At 45.2% G+C, this 21,651-nt stretch overlaps 1 protein-coding gene across 1 annotated transcript; it reads right to left on the reverse strand.

Annotated features, from left to right (window-relative positions):
* Nucleotides 1-1,731: 1,731 nt before the first annotated feature.
* LOC136294870 (tenascin-N-like) lies at nucleotides 1,732-21,015 on the reverse strand. Its single transcript, XM_066193061.1, is given in 14 exon segments — nucleotides 1,732-3,146; nucleotides 3,672-3,745; nucleotides 3,748-3,834; nucleotides 4,476-4,643; nucleotides 5,355-5,358; nucleotides 5,529-5,698; nucleotides 5,701-5,823; nucleotides 9,981-10,244; nucleotides 13,550-13,810; nucleotides 15,689-15,778; nucleotides 17,965-18,031; nucleotides 19,953-20,126; nucleotides 20,835-20,842; nucleotides 20,964-21,015. Coding segments are annotated over 14 exon segments (1,689 nt in total). The 3' UTR covers nucleotides 1,732-2,999.
* Between the last annotated feature and the right edge of the window lie 636 nt (nucleotides 21,016-21,651).

Here is a 21,651-nt window from a genome sequence, read left to right on the forward strand (position 1 = left end):
TGTTAGACACTGGATTTAGGGCAAGGTGTTCTTGGGTAGCCTGGGCTACAAGGGAAAAGGGTAGTTCCAGGGTCCTAAGTTAGAAATATGCAGTGGCTGAGATGAAGTTTAGAATCCTGGAGCAGCCTAAAGATTGAAGGGAAGCAAAAATGCCCATTAAACCTCTCTATGATGGAAGAATTGGATCCTCACTGTCCATTCCACTGTTTATTCAGCCAACAAAGCATAGAGCAGTGACCAAAAGTAATAGAACTGCTTCCCAAGCAAGCAGTTAAGACACTTGAGACTTCTCTCCAAAGCACAGCAGTAGAGAAACACAGTATCTTTGGGAAGAGGCATCCTTCCCCTCCTCTTCCTGGGTAAATACAGCAACATTTCTCTGGGGTCCCAGAAACAGCAGATACGTCACAACAGATGGGTCCTTGCTGGTAGGACCCAACTACAGGGTAATCCTCATCAACACAGCAATGCCAAAGCAGTGAGGATCCTTCTGGGATTCAAATTCTGCCCCGGGTGTGTTGCAAATCAGCATATCAACTTTTAAGTGATCTCAGAGCGAGGCAGAGGTTTTGAGAATGTATTGGCTCTCCAGCATCACTGTTACAGGGCCACATTTAACACCAACAAGGGTAGTAAAGGGATATGACATTTTTATGGGACTGTGCCAACCATCCTGAGCCTCCAAACCAGAACAGCCAGTTCCTCAAGGCAAACAAACTGCATTATCTGAGCAGTCCCAGCCTCCCAGGCTGTAGCACAGACTCTAGTTAACCCCCAAAAGGTCCTTTCGCAGAGGCCAGCTGGATACCAGGAAGTCTCTCCTGTGTGAAGAGACAATGCCATCCTGTGGCTGTTCGGGAATACTGACTTTTTCCAATGGTTTTCCAGCAGCTGTCACTTTGCCCTTCCTGGTGAGAGAGATGCATTAGGAGTGACAGATAGACCCTACTCAGAAACTGCAAATAAGGTGTCTTATTTGCCTTTAGCTCAGGAACAAAGCTTATACCACTTAAGAGAATGTTCCCTGCTCCCAGGTGGGATTCAGCTTTAGGATGGGATTATGTTTTGCTGCTGCACAGGAAAGTCACAGGTAACAATCACACCTGCTGTTTTTTAGAACATACATTTACTTTTTGAGTGGCTGTGTGTGAAGACTAGTCCTCGTGTCCCTCTCAGCCACCTTCCTGACGACTTCACTGGGCCCTTTAACTGAATAACAAACTGAAATCTGTCCTTGCCTACAGACAAGTGGGCAACAGGGAGAAAACACTTCACAGTAAAGAGCCCTCATCGTTTTCCCATGTCCTTCCCTCATGCTCTTAGCACAGAGCCTGCAAAACACTTCAAGTACAATTTTCCTTTCTGCTCCTCTCAGCATTAGTCTCCTCCTTCCCCCAAACCAGGGCTTGGATATTCTAACACAGCTCAGACAAGTCTCTGCCCACCCCAGAGGCACAGCCCTGAAAGTACAAGGAAGAATTTTGTCCTTACCTTTGAGACAGAACTCTCTAGCTCCTCTCCTCAGCCAGGTCCTAGCAAGCACAGATCAGTTAAGCCCTTCCACAGAGTTAAGTCACAAAGAGAGCCCAATCCCCATCCCTGTTTCGGAGAAGACCCCAAAGACCTGATCTGCACAGTGCCACTCCAGGCCTGGGTAATGCTTCCACTTTGTGCTAAATACCTAAACAGGAAGCAAAATAATTCTACCACTCAAAGCAAAGAAGACAGAAATATTTTAAGATCTCCTTTATTTGTGATTGTATTACTTTCTCCAAAGTCTGGGAAGGAGTCTTTAGAATGCATTACTCAGCTTAGCACTATGATAGAAAAGGCCATTAAGACATGGGACAACCATGTTCCAGTGTGCTCAGACAAGGAAGCCTTTGAGCAAGCAGCATTTGGTTAGCTCATACTTCTTCCCTGGCTGGAGCTGGCTGTCCTGAATTTTAATATCTTCTCAGGGAAAGAAAATAAACCTCACCTTTACAGCTGTGACTAAAAAGAAAAAGAAAAAAAAAAAAGAAAAAAAAAAAAAAAAGAAAAATCAACTGGGAAACCATGCACTGGAGCACACAGGATCAGTTTAACACCAAGAGATGATCATTCTAGAGGTAGATGACAAGTGTTATCATTTCAGCATCACTACCTGCCACACTGCTGATGAAAAAGCAAAAGGCAGCAGATGGAACAGTCACATTGGGAATTTGGTTAATTGTAAGCAAGCAGTACAGAGAGGCAGGTTTAGGGTGGTGAGCACAGCCTGGAGGAGAGTGGACCGTACATTCACCCTGTTCTGGGCTCACCCTGGAGTGTGAACATCAATCTACTGCACATATCCTCATTTTTTCTCTGGGCAGGGAAACATGACAAAAGCAAAATAGCAAGATTGCTGCCTGCAGAGATTGATACTGGAGGTTGAGGAACCCACCCTACAGAACACACACACATGGGTTAATGAGCCTTACCAGCAGACTGGCAGCACTTCCCAAAACCCAGCTCTGCAGGAAGAATAGGGAATGTGCCCAAATAATGAGGAGAACTGCAGACCAAAAGAGGGAGAAGAAATAGTCTCAGAAAAGTTTGCTCTGATGTAAATTAGGGGGCTATTATTTCTTAGTAGGTTCAAATTTATTTTTGTAAGTCTGAATTAGATGGCACCAGAGAAAGAGAGAATTAAGAAGAGTCTGCAGCCCAGATAGGGCTTGTTTTACATAAAGTTCATAGAAGTTGCATGTATTGGATGAAGCAGTTCCTTGTCATGCTTATCCAACCAGAGAATCTACAAGCAGGATGCCCCCACAAATCCCTTCCTAGTCTCTGGAACATCATCCATCAGGAGCTCCAAAGGCTGGTGGCAGGTTGGCCTGCAGACCTAGATATCCCTGGGTGCACAGTGGTCAGCTACTGTCTCTTTGGTAGTGGAGAAAGCTGTCTGAATCAAACTTTGTTAAGAAATACTGAATCATTATCTTTGGATATTGTTCTGCAGAGAGTTCTGTTTAAGCCCTGATCTTTTTTCTATTCTCTGATAAAGACTTCCTCCTCCTCTCCAGGATTGGCTCATTACTGGAAGACTGAGGATGGATCTTCATCTCCATAAAAGGGATGGAGAATTCATGTCCTTTCCATGACTCCCAGTTCACATCCTGGAAAAGACCAAGGAATTTCTCTTACCAAAGTGCCCTGATCAGGTGCTAGGACTCTACCACTGCCCACCTCAAATACCATTTAACCCTCCAATAAACAGGGACTTCAATTATAATCACTCTTTCAGACACTCTTAAAATAGATCAAACTTCTATCTAGCTTGGAACACAACAGGACTGAGCCATCTTCAATCCCAGATTAAGCCCGTACCGCAAGATGTACCCCAAGGCATGCACTAGAAACCAAGGGAAATGCTACATCAGGCAGTGAGCAAGCATCCCAGTGTGGTTCCTAGTGAGTGTTCCTTTAGGTGTTGCCCTCAGAAATCAAGACAGCTCCACCTCAAGATGCAGGGAGCCATGAGCTCAGGTCCTCTGGATCCAGGGAGGAGAAAGTAAGAGCTGTAAGTTTTGTAATGGATCATTTTGCTTTCTAATGAAATGAGTTGGAGGGCAATCCCTCCTGCTCCAAGGTAAGACACTCCTTCCATGTGTTTCCTCAGGCTATGAAGAGATAATCAGCACACCAGCTCTGCTGCTCAGCTCACTGTGATTGCTCTCCCCATGCTTCCCGTTGAGGTTGGCCAGGTGGCACCCTGGTGCCTCGGGGCACAGTTGCTGAGAGCCACATCATTGTCCCTGTCCCATGTTGTGAACTTCCAGCCATTGTGGTAGGTCCTTGCATCCCCTAAACGAAGGGATCGAAGACACAGATAGTAAGTTACTACAGCTGCTCAGCCTGAGGGCTTATCCGCCCTTCAGGTGGGACACAGCAGGCCTGGCAAGGGAAAAGCCACAGCACAGGATAGGTCTGAATACAAATCTCTAAAGCACTGCTATTAGAGGGCAGGGCCAAGGGATGGATCCTCGCAGCTGAAGATCTAAACCTTATGGCAAGAGGGTATTAAAGGATAAATGGAAGACTATGGACACAAGAGCAATAGTGGATTTACCAGTGGCAGAAGCCAGCACTGCTGTTGAGCAAACTCTCATCTGAATAAAAGGCACTTTTATTCCCTCACAGCTGGGAAGCCCCAGAAGCTGCTGCCCCATTAACACGGGTTACCTCATGGAAACTTCCCAGCTTGCCTTTTCAAGAATTTCCCTGGGTCACAGAGCCTCTCTTCCCCATGAACAAGAAACTCTTCCTCCTGTCTTCAGCATGACACAGGCCCATGGGCACACTCTCAGTCTCTGTAGAAAGACTTTTCTCCTCAAAAGAACCACATCGGATCCAACCTGACCTCTCACTCTACTGGCAAAACAAATACACAGGTGCCAGCATTTGCTTCCCTGTGCAGAGAAGCACCAGTACAAGGCCCTCCTCACCAGCACTGCCTCTGTAATTCCCCACTGACAGCCTGTATCTGTCCCTGCTTGGGGCAACCTGGAAGAAGTCACAGACAGCACAGACAGAGTTGCTGGCTGTCCACAAATCCACACAGAGCTTGTAGCAGATGGAGCTGCTGCTCATGAGGTTGTACAGCTTGTCAAGACCTGAAATAAAAGACAACTGCTCTATAAAGTGGGAAGCCTGTTCACCTTTGCAGTCTTAGACCCTCACCCCATGACCACTTTGGTCAAATCAGCTATTTCCTGCCTCCTCCTCCCCTTCTTGTGGCTTCATGACAATTCGCCAAATTTATGCTGTCTTATCTCAGTTTCTAGCAAGAGACAGAAATATCAGAAAAAACAAACAACCTTAACCAGCACAAGACTGGCTGTACTGCAACATTATTTTTCCCAGACCATTTAAAGGCTCTTACTCCAAAAACTTTGCCCTATTTAATGCTGGATTCTCTGATTCACGCTCTGCATTTTCTGGCTGTACATAAGCACTGGGGCAAATACTTCATTGTACAAATTTTACAGTTTACTTCCCACAAATCTGAGAGTGATCTGAACACTCAGACAAAACAAGCTTAGACAAGATCCACAAGGCATTTGGGTTTCTAAACTTCACCAAGATCAGAGGGGCTTGCCAGTAACACACAATTTATTTCAGAGGAGAAAATCACTTATCACTGAAAGGTGAAAAAGGTAATATTTTTCTCTGGTTGTTTAGGGAGATTGCTATCAGAGAACCCCAGACCTCACTCCTTCACGTTCACACACACGCCCCACCTCAAAGCATCCATGCTTCTGCCTTCAGATTCCTTTGAGTCACTCAACACCTCCTGTGTGGCCAGAGTTGAGGTGCATGCTTACAGCACTGGCAATGAGAACACTGACAGATATCAGGCTGAACTGCATTAACTGTACATACACATAACCCCAGACTGTTGGGTACACCAGCATCCACCACCCTCCCTAAGACATGCTACTCCATTCAGGAAGGAGCTGAAACAGGAGTGCAGCAGAGAGAAAGGAGCCTCAACTAACATTTGTGTCCATGTGATTACATTCATCAAAAAGCAGGAAGATGAGCAGAGCCTCACTCACTATCCACCCGCCTCTGTCGGTGCTCATGTCACAGTACAGCTGCAGCAGCCTGCTGCCATCCTCGTTCAGATAAATGGTGTACATGCTGCTAGAGGCATTTCTATTCTGCCCACCTGGCTGCAGTCTGTGGGATACTGGTAGAGGAAGCTCACTGTGTGAACAGAGCAGGAAAAACTGTCCATCAGCAAAGCAGGAGAAGGCACATCACCTTGGGAAGCTCCTATGGACAAGGGTACTGGAAGAGAAGCACAGAAATAGTGCAATGTAAAGGTACGTATATTATAGCTAGAAAGAAATAGTATAGCTTATGAGTCAAAATAGTTTACCACTAACTGATGAGAGGGTACACATACTCCTTTCACTCAACTTCCAGAAGAGGAACTCAGGGCCATCGTTCCACACCTTGAGCAGAGGTCCCCACAAATTTCCAAGGAATGTGCAAAAGACTTCTCCTTTGTGAAAGGTTTGTGTAGCTTTTACAGTTTGTAAAGTGAAGTGTCTTGTCAGTGAGAAATTCAAGGCTTACCTCCCTTCAATCTGCTCTGAAGGCAAGATGTTTATGGTCAGCTGGGAATTCCACCTCCTTGGTACCAGAGATAACAGGAGAGATGTCCAGCTTGGGTTATCTCACCAATTAGCAGATTCCTGTAAGGGGGGGAAGATGCCCTGAGCTATGCACCAGCTGATAGAACAGATAAGCTCTTCTGTGGCAGAGAGGAAGTCCTGCTATACCACTGCATAAATGAAAAACACAAACTGCAGTGCAGGTCTTGGGCTGAACTGCAGTTGCCTGAAAGTCAGCCAGGGGCCTTCATAGCTAGCAAGCAGCAGAAGCCTAGCCCAAACACTACAAGCCTTCTACAGATCTGGTTTGGGATGTTCTGTGAGCCCAGCAACTGGCTCAGCTGTGCAGTGTCCAGGAGCTCCTCACATGTGTGCCTGAAGAGTCTCCATCAGACTCATCTCTGAGGAGCACACACAGATAGGACAGGTTTAGGCTCTATGCCCAGTCCTGAAGCACAGCTCTAATGTGGTGTGCTGAGAGCCTCTACCCTTTGTTCCCCTAATGCAGGTGAAGAATGACTTCACAGGCTTTGTTATTGTCATGGTTCAGTTTTCTTTAGTAAATGCAGGAATATAAAGAAACACAGAGTTTTACAGTTCAGTCTGTCTGGATATGGGATACCAGCTCCTTCACTGGCATGAAAGGCTTGGCCAGACTTTTCCTGAGCAGTCAGACAGCCTAAAGTCAGCATGATGAGAACAGAATTATTTTAATGCAATGCCAGTTAACAGCAGTTATCAAAAAATGTCTTATGAGGTGCCAACAAGGGGGCTGCAGTGCTTACATCAAGATAAATCCAATTTTTAAATCTGTGTTGAAAGTAGCAACACTGGAAGTAGCTTCTCCCTAATCTTTATCCTGTGCTTGCTATATTCTATATATTTTGGAAACATCTTAAGGAAATAATTTGATAAGTAAGGTTTTACTGGCTTTCCAAGTCGTACAGAGGACACCCTTGGTGGGCAGTGTTGGCCTCCAGGGAAGAGTGCTCCAGCCCTGAAGTACACCTGAGTTTATATCAAACTATAAATGAATAAATTATCTCAATTTCCTGCTCTTCTACAAATCTCCCTGGAGAACTATGGGCACGTTGTTGTCTGTCTTTGCTGTATAAACCAGGCTACAAAACTTCCCAGGCCTTGAAGAATGCTATGAGGATAAGCATAACAAAAATTATAATGCATCAGCGAAATAATGCAGTCGTGAAGAGGCCACAGAAAAACACAAGGCCATGCTTTGTCTATCTTAGATAAATGAGAAGAGTCGAGCAGGCTGGCTCCTCCCAGGAAATGCTGCACTCCTCATGCAGGATGCTACTGCTTAAAGCAGATTAAAAGGCAGAGAGGAAGAAATCAAAACACCAGAAGTAAGAGCAGGGACAGTAGCACTGTAGTTCACAGCCCATGCTGTTTAAAACGTTGTCTATTCATTACACCTTACAGCAGGCTCATGAGTTAAGTAACAGTTCATTATCGGATGAACTTGTGCTTCATTTGGGAGAGCACTAAACAATTGCTTTAAGTGAAACAACCTAGAAACCTCCTCAGATAAGTTTGCTACATATGAATCTTCAGCTGGACAGGAGAGGGAGCTAAGAGGTACCAAATCCATCCTAAGCAGCAAGGGATGGGAAGGGCAGCCTCAGAGGCTGCAGTCTCACAGCTTTGCCCTTAAAGGCCAGCTGGCAGTTCCCATGCGTGCACAGGGCAGCTCCCTGCCACAGCCAGTTTTAATGCTAGGGAGTAATCAGCCAGCACCTTGAGTGAGAAAATGTATTCTTTTTTTCCTCAGAAGTTGTATTATTTAGCAGAGGTATAATTTATTTTTATGCAGATATTTTTAAAATATCACTATTAATGTTTAAATGCATTCCCTCTCTACAGTTTCACTTCATGCCAAATTTCCAGGTGCCTCCATTTTCATGCCTATTCAAGAAAAAATCCATTTCAATTCGCTGAAACTCTCCTTGAATTTCTGGTTTCAGATTGGTTCAGCCTTTTAGCCTCAAGGCTCCCCATCAGCTGCCCTTGATCTCTGTAAGTACTGGGGAACTCCTTGGCATCTTGTCCTATATCCAAGCTTCAACTGTTCTATCTCACACCAGATGAATTCATAAAGCAGAAAAAGTACATTAGCAAGGTCAATGGATATAGAGCAACCCCAAATGTTCCCAGTACATCCCAGTCCTTATGGCTAACTGAACAGAATAGATTTAAGCCTGCTTTGCAGTCTCCTAGGACTGGCCTAAGGTCACAAGTCAAAGGGCAGGCCATTATTTTTAACTGTCTCCAATTCTAAAATGGTTTCATTTTGGTTGTTAAACCTGCTACTGTTAGGCTTGATAGCAGCACATGAAGCACTGCGTGCTTTTGATTAGTGAAAGAAGGACCATCAGCTGCCATCACTCTTGCTGTATGACATCTGCCTCTTCTACAATCATCTACAGCAGCAGTCTCAGCTATGTTATATAGACAGTATGCATGTATTTAAATTACCAAATTTAATGATTTAAGTGGGGCTACCACTGTGCAGCAATGCAAAACGTACTCATAAAACATAAAACAAGAGAGCAGGATCCCTCTGCTGGGAGGAAAGGGTTCAAAGTGGAATAATGCTGAGGAGGATGGTACATTCAGAGACCTTGCAGCTGGTAATGCCCAGGCCTGAAGAGTAACAGTCTGGAAACCCCATATATTATGCCTACTGCTGTTTATCCCATCTGTTTTGAGAAGTAGAATTTCTGTGTAGAGATAATGTAGGCGTTTGGAGAGATTTGGAAGCACTCTCACAGACTTAGGCTCCCTGTTTTGGAAGAGAGGAGATCAAAGATCAGGTAAAGGACATGTGCATGGGCCCTTGAAAAACGGGACTGGGCCTAATGGTGCAGGCATACCTGCCCGTGTGTCTCTGCCCAGGTGTTGCTTTGGGATCCTCCAATTAATGAAGCATTGAACCAAATCTACTCTTTGCATTTCAGCCATGATTTTGTGGTTGTTCCAGATGCCTGCCTGTGTTGATGCACAACTTCCACCCCATTTTCTTTCTCTTCTGCCCACATTACCACCAGTGTCAGTGCCTGTGTAATGTGGATACAGTTTGGCAAAGAAAAAGATGTGAGAGCCTAAGGCAGCACCAACAACCTGCTCCCATTTATCAATCTCTCCTGCAAATATCTCTTCTTGAGCTGTGAGGTGCCAGCAAGGTGTAACACATCCCCATATTATGACTGAGAAAGGAAGTCCTTAGTAAAAGAAATAGCCAAAGAAGAACATACTCAGAGCAACTTCATCATGTGAAACATTCCTCCTTCCACAGCTGCAAAATCACACTCCAGCACTTCCACAGGTCACTCATGACAGTGTTTTTGCCTACCCTCTTGCTCTGCTTTCTTCTTTTCCATGCCCAGACACAGATGATGCACACTACATCTGATTTCAAACTCATCTGGATAGTAAGACCTGTGTCCTGCCCCATCTCTCCCTCATTTCCAGGAAGCACTAGCAATGCCCTCTGCCCACCCGTTGGGCTTCAGCCTGGCTAAGCAGCTACTTCTGCAAGCAAAAACCTTGATTATACAGATGGAATTACTGATAGTTAAGAGACTTTATCCAGGCTCAAACCATTTCCTACTCCTCCATCTTTCAGGAAAAGATGATTAAAATAAGGGTGTTTCCTCCCTTGATTCATTAAATACTATACTTAGGAGGGACAGTAGCTGAACTTGTGTCTATCATATGATCTGCAGCAGGCCAGGAGAAAACAGGCCAGAACTGAGAACAGCTCCTCAACATAGTGTCATGCAGAAGCATAAAGATTCTTTGGAATACCTGCCACTGCCTCAGTGCTGATCATTTTGCTCTGTCAGGTTCCTTTCTCTGCCCAGAGGAAGATGACATATTCAATGCCAGGTTTCAGTCCCATCAGAGTCAGAGTAGTCTTGCTCTTCCCCACTTTTATCTCCTCTGTGTCACCACCAACAGAGGTGCAGTTCACCATGTACCTATCTAGGAGAGTCTGGGCCCCATCTCAGGAGGTGGTGGCTGTGTCTTCTGGCACTTGGTCAGTCACCAGCTGAGCCAGGCTGTCGATTTCTGCAGAGACAGTTAAAAGCAAAGAACACAGGCTGTCATAGTCAGGCTCTGCTGTGACCTGTGACACTGCTTCCCCTCAAGGGCCTTGCTAGTTTCTTCCTTTCTCAAGTCCTATTTCTGATCACAGATTGATTGTACCCACAAATCTGAAAGGTGACAAGGTCTGAGGTGGTTTAAAAGGTCTGTCTTTAATTCTGGTAGATGTTTTCCTGGGAAACAGCACAGCCAGTCCTGACCTGGACAGAAAAGCCCTTACAAAGCATGATACTGTTACTTTCCTGTTTTGTCATGGTCACAAGCCTCCAAGGCACACATACATGTCATCTGTCCAGAAAGTGAGAGGACAACCAAAGCTCTTTCATTAAGAGGCCAGGGTGACCAGGTACACATTTATTCATCTCCCTCCAGCAAGTCCTTGACCTAGAGATGAGTCTTGTCAATGCCTGCCACCACTTTCAGTGGATTCCAATGTTCAGATTTACAGCGTTGTAATAAACAGGAAACACATTAGGAAGATCACTACACAACCAGTTGTGGCAATAAAAGAACAACTGAGGAACCATGACTACTCAATCTATTGCAAAAAAAAAAAAAAAGGATGGCCTGCATGCTGTTAACCTCTTTGCACTTCAATTTCTTCATCTCAAGGACCTGAATATTTCCCTATTGCATGGTGAAGGATAAACAAATCAACCAGTTAAAATAAGGTTACACGAACACAAAAGAGACACTGCTGCAATGGCTTTGTTTACCCTAATCCTTGTTAGTATTTACAATATGACCTGTTTGTAGTATCTACAGGTAATTAGAATCTCTCTGTGATGATGCCTGTTGTTGTTAACAGTTGGACTGTCAATTTCTATAAGAAAAAGTCCTAATTATAAGTTCTAGTATAGTGCTGTGATAATCACAATGCTCTAAAGACACAGAACAAGTCTTATAGCCAGAGGTAGTGTGTTTTATTAGACTAAAGACCCAAAAGGAGTTTTGTATATCCAAAAGCTTGCTTGTTTTTTTCTCTCCAGCCCTAAGAGGGTAAATCTAACAGAAGTGTTGTCTTTAGCTGTAAACTGTGTTTTGACCATGCAGTGTAAATAACCACTACTTAACTGAGGCATCATTGGATATTTGTGGAGCCAAATGATTTTGTACTGCTGGATGCAGTGCAAGGAAGACAAAATAGGTGTGTGCTAAGTGCTTCCATGTCCTGCCACTCTTGGTACATTTGTCACCATATCTGCACGTCAGTGCCAAGGTGGCTGAGCTTTGCCAGGGTCAGTCATCCCTCTGCCCTGCACTGGGTGAGACGGGCTGCTGGTTTCTGTGGAACAGCGGAGTGAAAAACATGAGTGTCCAAACAGGGCTACTCTTACTACCTCCCCTCATGGGCCCTGCTGATTTCTTCCACCTCTCATCCTTTATTTCTTGCCAAGGACGGGCCTGAACTAGCAAGCGGGGGGGGCGGTGTGCCCAATTCTGAGGTATTTCAGCTGGGCTTTAAGTCTCCTCCTCACAGCAGGGCTCTTTCTTTGGGAGTAACAAAAGCACAGCCACTGAGCCCGGGCAGAAAATGGTGCTACTGGCTTTTGCTTTCTGAAGACCACAACAACATCTTGCCAAAGTTGTTCCGGGGATTAACCAAAAAAAATTCCAAATCACCTGCTCAGATTCTGTGAAATGCAGCCCTCTGTCACTTTCAAATTCCTCACACTGTTACAATCTTTCCCTGCCCAGTTCTCAGATAGAAACACAACACTAGATTTCAGGAGTCCTAAGTTTGTATCACAACGCAAGAGGCTGCAGTAACGTGGCCCTTTGAGGACCGCCCTACCGTTAGAGAGTACAACTTTTTTTGGTTTGGTTGGTTAGGATTTTTTAATTCACTGAACTACTAAATACATCTTGGCAGCCTGAGGGGCGAAGGTCTTGCAGATGCCTCTCAAATTATTGGAACAGTATTTCTTATTCTTCTGGAGACTCTAAATTCCAGGGCACAAATGCACAACAGCTACAGTGTAATTTACCACACACCAGCTTAGCTGCACTGTGATTTACCACACGTTAGCTACGGTAAAAGTTGTGACTTTCCACCTGCATGTACTAATCTCAGCTCTTTTGTGAGATGAAATACATTACTTTTCATTTTAATGAAAGATGCTGAGGCTTGTTTGTACCACCCTAGAGCAGCACGTGCTGGGAACTGGGATTTTGAATAATCACAGCTCAACTCGTTAGCAGAATGAGATGCTCACCTGTGGCAAGACAAACCAAGCAAATTATTTTCTTGTGTGATATGAAAATCAAGTTTGTTCTTGAGGTCTAATTGCACTGCAGTTGGGTACAGACTGTGCTGCTCTGCATCTGCAGTGCTTTCACTACTGAACTCCCTGCATGGTCCAGGAGCTGCCCAGACAGTCATCTGCACCAGGGAGGGGCTGGCTACCCTCGAGAAAATGCACCAACCTGAAAGTAGGGGACTGACTGAGCTGCATCACTATTTGACTGCTCCCCTCATGTGAGAGCTTCAGACAGTCCTACAAATTCCCCTGAGGGAGCTCCTATTATGTGTAGTCCAATTTATATGCTTAAATGTGTTGGTTAACAGCCTGAGTTGAGCAACACCAAACATGCCTCCAGGTAATTTTTTTGTGAAGAAATGCATATTGCACATATATAAGACTATTTGTCAATAGTCAGTAGAAACTGCTTCTGTACTCACAATCACACATGGATTGCTGGATTGGAAAATTTCAGTAAGACAGTGGTTCAAGAAGTTTCCCAATCCAGTTACAGACTCAGCTGCAAGCACCCTTCCCATGGAGACTCCCTGTCACCAAAGGAGAGCAAGCAAATACACTGTTTGGGAGATTTGATTTCCCATGTTTCTTAATTTTTCTTTTTTAACAAACACTCTGCCATGATTGTCTGTCTGAAATGTGTATGACCCTCCTGTCCTGTTGGGAAATGCTACAACAGTCACCCAAATAAATGCTTGAATATGACTTACGGCACTTGAAGGGCAAGGCATGAATTACACATTCCAGGTGGTTATGAGGTTTGAGTTTTGGCTCTGGTTGTTCTCTGTACTAATAGTAACTGGTCCCTTGCCATAGAGCCTGTCCACAACAGGACTCAGAGTCTTAAGGTGAGCGGGAGACTTGTTCAACCACACTAATGAGAATTACATGGATTTTTTGCCCCACTAAAACTGTCTGCAAAGCAGGAGAAGCTTTACCAAAACAAGTAAAATGGATGAAGGAGTTTGAATTTCAAATTTAGCTCCCTGCAGTGCTGTTACAGCTCACCTGTCACAGCTCTGGTACTGGCCTTTGTGCTCCTCTGGGGCTCCTTCTCTGCCCAGATGTGAGTGACATATTCCATGTCTGGCTTCAGATCCGGTAAGGTGATCATGTCATTTTCACTGCCCACCTGTATTTCCTTGGTGCCTCCATCAGCTGAGGTGTATCTCCCCATGTAGCTGTCTAAGGCAGCCTCCACTTTATTCCATGAGACAGCGGCAGTATCTTCTGTCACTTGGTCAGTCACATTGGTTGGGCTATTGACTCCTGAGACAGCGTTTCAAAGTGCAGGATTAGCTGTCTCCAGTTGAATAAAACCACTAAAATCCCTGTCATGGCATGTTAGGAAGAAATTCTTCCCCGGGAGTCTGGTGAAGCACTGGCACAGGGGGCCCAGAGAAGCTGTGGCTGCCCCACCCCTGGAAGGCCAGGTTGGATGGGGCTTGGAGCACCCTGGGATAGTGGAAGGTGTCCCTGCCCATGGCAGGGAGTTGGGTTAGATGATCTTTAAGGTCCTTTCAAACTCAAACTATTCCAGGTACACATTTCCTTTATTTTTGCCTTACTGCTTCGGCCAGCTAAACCTAGCTCACTTAGGTTTCCCCCAAAAGCCTTTGAAGAAAGGTATCCATGAGAAACCAGGAGAAAGAAGGAATGTTCTACCATTTGGTTGAAACTCTCCATTTCTTTCTGCAGGCAGAGCTTGCAAGCTACCTGTCCTGCTTTCCACAGTACCAACTGGAGGATTACCTAGATGCCTTAAAGATCTAGAAATAAAATAACACACTTTTGAGACAATGTTAATATAGGAGGTAATATTAAAGCTGCTCCTTAACTGGAGGCCTCCAGGGGCAAGTATGAAAAATGCCCACCTCACATAGGACAAACACAGTTTTATAAGTTTAGCAAATTAGCGTAACTGACAAGAATCACCAATTAGAAACACAGGTGATGAGGTAATTCCCCGCCTTGGTTTAAACTCTTCTGGAGCCTCTATTCTTCCAGTTTTTATAGGAAAGTGTCTTGGGAGGAGAGCTCACCTTTGGTTCCCAGAGGAAGCAAGATTAGGATTGGGGCCTTTGGAATGTGTTTTGTCTTTCTGTCTATCAGAGTAGGAAAAATGCTGGAGCAGGCGAGGAGCTATGTAACTATACAGCAATAGTCTACAGAGCTACAAATAAATGAAGACTATTTAAGAGCAAAAATCATCTCGGCATCAACCTTCTGGCTTGTCCTCTCTCAGCTCCAAGTACAGTGCCTACCTGTCTGCCTCCACTGTCAGCCATCTGCTGCTCCTCCCTTTCTGCCTTCCCTGCAGACCTGTCTCTCAGACTCCCCCAAGGCTTTGCTATTTTAGCCGATGAATCAGAGCTTGGTGGTAGCTCTTGAAGTAGCTGGTATTTGCTTATTTGCATCTTCTAAATTCCAGGGCTTACATAAGAATATGAGCATTGGGGTTATTATTTTCCTTTTTAAAGAAGTTTGGCAGCCCCCATGTCTGCCAAGAACAGATTGAAAACACAAGTCAAGGGTGTTCCAAATAATCAGAGTCCACACAGGGCAGAAGAATAGCCTTAAAATGACAATGTGGAGGTTGTAGGTTTTGTTGTTTTAAGTAAGTTTCATTTTAATGGAATAATTTACACGACAACCTCAGGATTGTCAGGCCTGATACGGAATTTTTCAGTCTTTGGAAGAAGCATGTCTACCCTTTTTAAGAGATGAATTTCAGAAATTCCAGCATCTTGCAAGTAGAATGAGAGTTTAAAATTCTTCAAAGTCTCTTTTGCAATAGAATAGCTCAAAAATATTCAGCCATTTTCCTTTAGGACAGTCAATTAGCCAACAGAGTTGTTATTCCATACAGTGGCTAACTCACTACACTTACCCGGTGTCTAGATGGAGCTATTAGTCAACTTAAGGGTGAAGTTACTGTAAAAAAAGTAAAAGACTGAGCTAGGGTTTAGTGTTTAATATACAATCTAGGCAAGCTCAAACAAGATAGAAGCAGGCCTGGCTGCAGGTCATGCATGAAGGAGCAGTCAATTATGAACCTTTTGTGCTGGAATTTTGACAGATCTGTCCCCAAACCCTGTAGTTTGTCCCCAAACCCTTTTACTGTAGTAAAAGCAACTTTCCACATACCAGTCCTGCCAGTCACTGAAGATGGTTTCCCCTCTGTGTTGTCTTTCACAGGTATGACAGTGACCTCATGTTCTGTTCCAGGTTTCAGGCCTACAAGGAGCAAAACAGAACATCACCAACAATTAGGGAAGATGGCATTTTTTCTTGAAGAAAGCTGTCTTGTTTAGTTTATCCAGCTCCAGATTTGTTGCAGAGGGGAACTTAAAGTTTAGATTTCTATCTAACTTGCTTTTTGTCTTTTCAATGCTTTGATAGCACCTTTGATTTAGGCTTCATGGTAACAGTCCAGCACTGGTGTTTGCTGGCTCAGTTCCCACCTGTTGTGCTGGAAACAGGAAAAATGTCAAAACCACCAAGCTTTTCAATGTCTTTGCCAAGTACAAGCAGATGGCATCATATCAGCTGCTAACCAAAGGACATTTCAGTTCTCAAGAGACTGCTTCAAATACATAGCCTTTGCACACTCAACCTGCTAACTTCAGCAGGATCACGCTCATTCAGTCCTGGAAGGAGAACTCACTGCTGCAGACATGTTTGGACAGTGAGCACCTAGGAATGGAAACTGATGGAAACTTACATTTGGTGCCTGGAGGAGACGTGGGCAAATCTGCTGCACATAAGACATTACAGGACACCAACAATACATTAGCTGTTTTGCCATGAGACAGACAGCTCCTCAGCGTCTTGAAGCAGACCTTGAAAGTAGTGCATATCTGTTTACCATCAAGTTTACCTGGTTATAATTACAAGTGAGCTCATCCTAAGCTGATCAAACAATCTACCAGCTGTATTTCATTAGAAAATTTTGTGGTTTGACACTGGCCAAATACCAGGCACCCAAGAAAGTCACTCACTTGCCCTCTCCTGCTACAGCTGGGCAGAGGAGAGAAAAAAATTAAACAAAGGGTCCATGAGTTGAGAGAAGGACCAGGAGAAAACACTCCAAGGGCAAAACAGGCTCAACTTAGAGGTGTAAAGTGAGTTTATTAATAATAAAAACAGAGGAGGATAATGAGAAGTAAAATAGGCCCTTAAAAACACATTTTCTACCTCCAACCCCTCCTTCCTCCCCACCAACAGGGCAGGGAGACAGACCATGGGGGTTTGGGTCAGTTCAACACCCAAGGTTTTCTTCTGCTGCTCAGGGAGAGGAGTCCTTCCCCTGTGAGCCCGTGGGGTCCCTCCCACAGGAGACAGTTCTCTGTGAACTTCTCCAGCTCCACGCTCACCAGCAGCAGCCCCACCACACCCGCCACAACCTGAGTCCCTCCCAAAACTGCTGTGGCCTGGCTCACTCTTCCACAGGGTGCAGTGCTCAAGCACAGGCTGCTCCAGCCTGGGAGCAGGGTCCCCTCTCTCCACTGGGTCTCCCACTGGATCACAGCCCCCTCCAGGGATCACCTGCTCCAGCCTGGGCACCTCCCCATGGGCTGTGGGTGGATCTCTGCATCCCTGTGGATCCCCAGGGGCTATGGGTGGATCTCTGCATCCCTGTGGATCCCCAGGGGCTGTGGGTGGATCTCTGCATCCCTGTGGATCCCCACGGGCTGTGGGTGGATTTCTGCATCCCTGTGGATCCCCATGGGCTGTGGGTGGATTTCTGCATCCCTGTGGATCCCCAGGGGCTGTGGGTAGATTTCTGCATCCCTGTGGATCCCCAGGGGCTGTGGGTGGATCTCTGCATCCCTGTGGATCCCCACGGGCTGTGGGTGGATTTCTGCATCCCTGTGGATCCCCACGGGCTGTGGGTGGATTTCTGCATCCCTGTGGATCCCCAGGGGCTGTGGGTAGATTTCTGCATCCCTGTGGGTCCCCAGGGGCTGTGGGTGGATCTCTGCATCCCTGTGGGTCCCCAGGGGCTGTGGGTGGATTTCTGCATCCCTGTGGATCCCCATGGGCTGTGGGTGGATCTCTGCATCCCTGTGGATCCCCACAGGCTGTGGGTGGATCTCTGTATCCCTGTGGATCCCCATGGGCTGTGGGTGGATTTCTGCATCCCTGTGGATCCCCATGGGCTGTGGGTGGATCTCTGCATCCCTGTGGATCCCCCATGGGCTGCAGGGGCACAGCTGCTCCACCATGGTCTCACCACAGCCTGCAGAGGAATCTCAGCTCCAGCACCTGCAGCACCTCCTGCCCCTCCTGCACTGACCTTGGTGTCCCCACGTTGTTTCCCTCACATGTTCTCACCTCCTCCTCTTCTCTGGCTAGGAAAAAAGCCTCTGCCCCACTTTGTTCTGATTTTCTTCTAAAATCTGTTATCACAGAGGTGTTACCAGCCTCTCTCATTGGCCCAGCCTTGGCCAGCAGCAGGTCCATCTTCAGAGCCAGCAGGGACTGGCTCTGCTGGACATGGTGGAAGCTTCCAGCAGCTTCTCACAGAAGCCACTTCTGAGGCCTCCCTGCTACCAAAAACCAGCCTGTGCAAAACCAATACAGCAAGGCTCTAACTGATAGCAAAGCATAGACAGTGCCAGCAAAAAGGCACATGTCAGCAACATGAGGTCAGATAACATCAGGAGATTCTTCTCACTTGAAAGGCAGCGTTCATTCCCACGTGTAGTTCACAGCTTTCACTAAACCCACCCTCACTATGTGCATACCATTGCTTCCATTGAAAACTTTGTACAAAATATGAGACCATTCATCCTGTCTCTTCTTATGATATAGAAGCTGGATTCAAAAAATCCAGCTTTGCTCTAAAATAATAAAGAATCTAAATACATATGGTATACTTTATTCCTTGTCTAAGCAGAGTTCAGAAGAGGATTGTATCTGCCTCTCTGCTGTTCAACAATGTCCTTGTACTGTATTTCTCCTTTAGGAGGAATTGCAAAGCATTAATTATACTCTTGCATGCTTGATACTAACTTCTAAATGTTCAGACATTCCAGTTACTATGGCAACATAACATTTCACTTCATGATCTGAGACACATAAAAAAAGAACACATTAATAATCATAAATAAAGCCAGTGCTCAGTGTCTATCTCTCAGGATGCAGAAATATAACCCAGATTGGAACAGAAAAGACAATTTGACATCTGCAGGAGAGGAGCACTTGGCTACAGCTGCTGAAATGGGAACCATTTTCCTTTGGACTTGGAGTTTTTAAGCGGGACTGGGGGTGTAGGGCTCAGAAAGAGAAACAAAATGGATTGTGCTACATGCATTAATTCTGTAGTCCTTGCTCACTCAGAGAACAGAGGCCACTCTCAGAGTCTGTTAAGACAGCTTCAGGTTTCATGGAAGGAAGAGTATCCAAAGCTGGAACCAGACAGCCCTTTGGGAGAGAACAAGTGGGCAACAGTTCTCTGACAAATTGCTTCTGCTTGCCACCTCTATAAAGGTACTGCCTACTTTGCTGAGTAGCAAAGCTCAGCCAACAGACAGGAGAGAAGAATGCTGGATAGCCACACCATCCTCTACCTCTGGATAGTGTGGAAATGCCAGGAGGAATGAAGTTTTGAGCTAATAACCTTTTGTTTAAAAGGTGAGTCTCTGAGCAGGCAGATCAGGCCTGAAACACGAGGGATGATACAGGGCACATCAGGTCTGTGAAGAAGGTCACTGGAAACCCTTACTGAGCAACACCTGCTGCTCAGTGTGTGCTCGTTACTTCTTCACAAGGAGCTTGAAAGATTACATCAAGAGCGCCATGCTGAGAAGGCGCTTCCAGGACAAAAGGCTGAGTACTGGAGTAACAACCTGCGGCTGTAGGGCAGCAGAATGAACCAGGAACTGCAGGACACTCCTCGAGGTCCTCTCAGGCAAATCCTACTACTTTGTAACAAAGCAGGATAAGGGAGAATTTCCCAAAGACCTCACTTCAAAGGGAGGCTTTTAAAGGGATTTATACATCCTTTGTCTCACAGGTTCTATCCAATCAACTACCTCATCAGCAAGCAGTGCACACTGCAGCAAACACAATTTCACCTTCTAATGTCTCATTTGTATGTCAAGAAACGGACTCTGTCTCCTTCTTTAATTACAGGCTCCATGCCCATTTTGCTCTCTCCCTCAGCTGCTGCATGCAGGCTGGTGCTAGCACTAGCTTTAACTGTAGTCTCACCTCTCCCGAATTCAGCAATGTTTCCCAGGCAATTCCTGAAGACAAGGACCAGCGAGCCAGCAGAAACTCCAAACTAACCGTGGTGATCCCAGGGTTGGCTTACCTACAAGATTAACTACAAGTGTACGGGAAGGAGAGAGGGAAAGTCAGATTGCAAGAATGAAGAGAGAAGCAACTCCCAGGCAGATCTTACCCTGGGAGCAGCTGAGGCCAAAGAAGCCATCACTCCTGTGTCACAGAACCTGCTGCCACTGCAATCCCCAGGACATTGATTCTCACTCCAGCCCTGTCCAATGACCTCCTTGTGGTGCTGCCAGACCCCTTTGGCTGGGTCACATGTTTGGGGTAAAAGTTTTGTGCAGTCAACCTATGAAGAATTCGGGACCTAACGAACACCTCATAGACAAAAATAACAAGGAGGTAGAAGCTGAACAAGGAGGAGAGGAAGGATAAAATATAAAGTTAGAAATCTGAATTTATGAGTTGCTTTATTCAATATTGTACACTAAATGTTGGCATTAATGGTACATGTCAATCTGTACAGAAGGTGATATATATTTGGTTAAAAACTTTCAATTTCCTACCACAGGATGCAAATTCAAAATGCCACCATATGTGACTTACTAAGCAGTTGTGTTATTCATTGCACAAGCAGAAAAAAAAAAATTAAGTCTAAATTAGGTAATGTGATAACTAGAAAGCACTTGGCACCCACAGTAACAGCATATCTGGACGCAGACAACACTCCATTATGATAATCCTGAGTTACAATAAAAATTCTGTTTCTGTGAAACATCCTTATATCTCCTAAATGTCTATCAAAGCTTTGGAAATACCCCTACCATTAGATTAATGCCTTCCAATGGCAGCACAGGTACAAGGTGTCCTTCCTGTCTAGAAACGTGAGGCTTTGGTTGCTAAAAACCAAACAAACCCGACACCACCACTGGACAGACATATACCCACTTACACCTGTTTTACAGGCCACTTTGGTGCATTTCTCTTCATGCAAAACAATCACAGACACCAATGAAAACCATGTATGGATTTCAAGATTCTATCTACAATTCCTTACCTTGTACCCTTATGCGATATATGGATTACGTATTAGGGAAAAATTTCTTTACTGAAAGGGTAAACTGGCACAGGCTGCTCACGGCAGTGGTGAAATCACCACCCCTGGAGAGATTTAAAAGACACGTACATATGGCATTTGGACATGGTTTAGTGAAGGGCTTGGCAAGTCTGGGGTTCATGGTTGAACTCAATGATCTTGGAGGCTTTTCCAACCTTAAAAATTCTACGATTCTATCCATAAAATAAGGGAATCATCTCTGGTGCCTATACCCGAGTAGTAATTTGTTTCGTTTGGTTTTCCACCTCCATTGAGCACTTATTTACATTAAATATATATTAAGTGAAATGGAGGGGAACAAGTACATTGCTCTGTGAATCCAGGGCTCCTTCCCTCTCTCTCCCTCCTGGTGTTTTGCAAATGTCTATTTCTGACCAAAAATGCAGCTTTCCCACCCCAACCCATCCCCTCTCTCCAAGGGACACAGAAACTAGCTCCACCTTTCTTTTTCTCCTGCGCAGACTTCTGAAACAAATCAAATCATAAAGCTCTGAACAAATTTATGTCTAAATTCTACAGATACTCATCACAGCCCATTGCAGGAAACCCCCTGTCCCAGTTTACGGCAAATTTGGGAGGAAACCTCTGAATGGGGTTCCTCAGGAGAAAAAACCCTAATGGCCACTCCCCCCAGCTGGTCCAGGAAAAAGAACTTCCTTGGAGAAAAGTGGAAAAACCGATTTATTTGACAAACGAAATGCCCACGAGCATAAGGAATGATTAATATGAAATGAAACAGTAAAACCTCTTGCTGCTC

This window comes from Chamaea fasciata, unplaced genomic scaffold (assembly GCF_029207755.1).
Source record: "Chamaea fasciata isolate MVZ Bird 193981 ecotype frontalis unplaced genomic scaffold, bChaFas1.0.hap1 SCAF_10, whole genome shotgun sequence".
In the NCBI taxonomy this organism is placed as follows: Eukaryota; Metazoa; Chordata; class Aves; order Passeriformes; family Sylviidae; genus Chamaea; species Chamaea fasciata.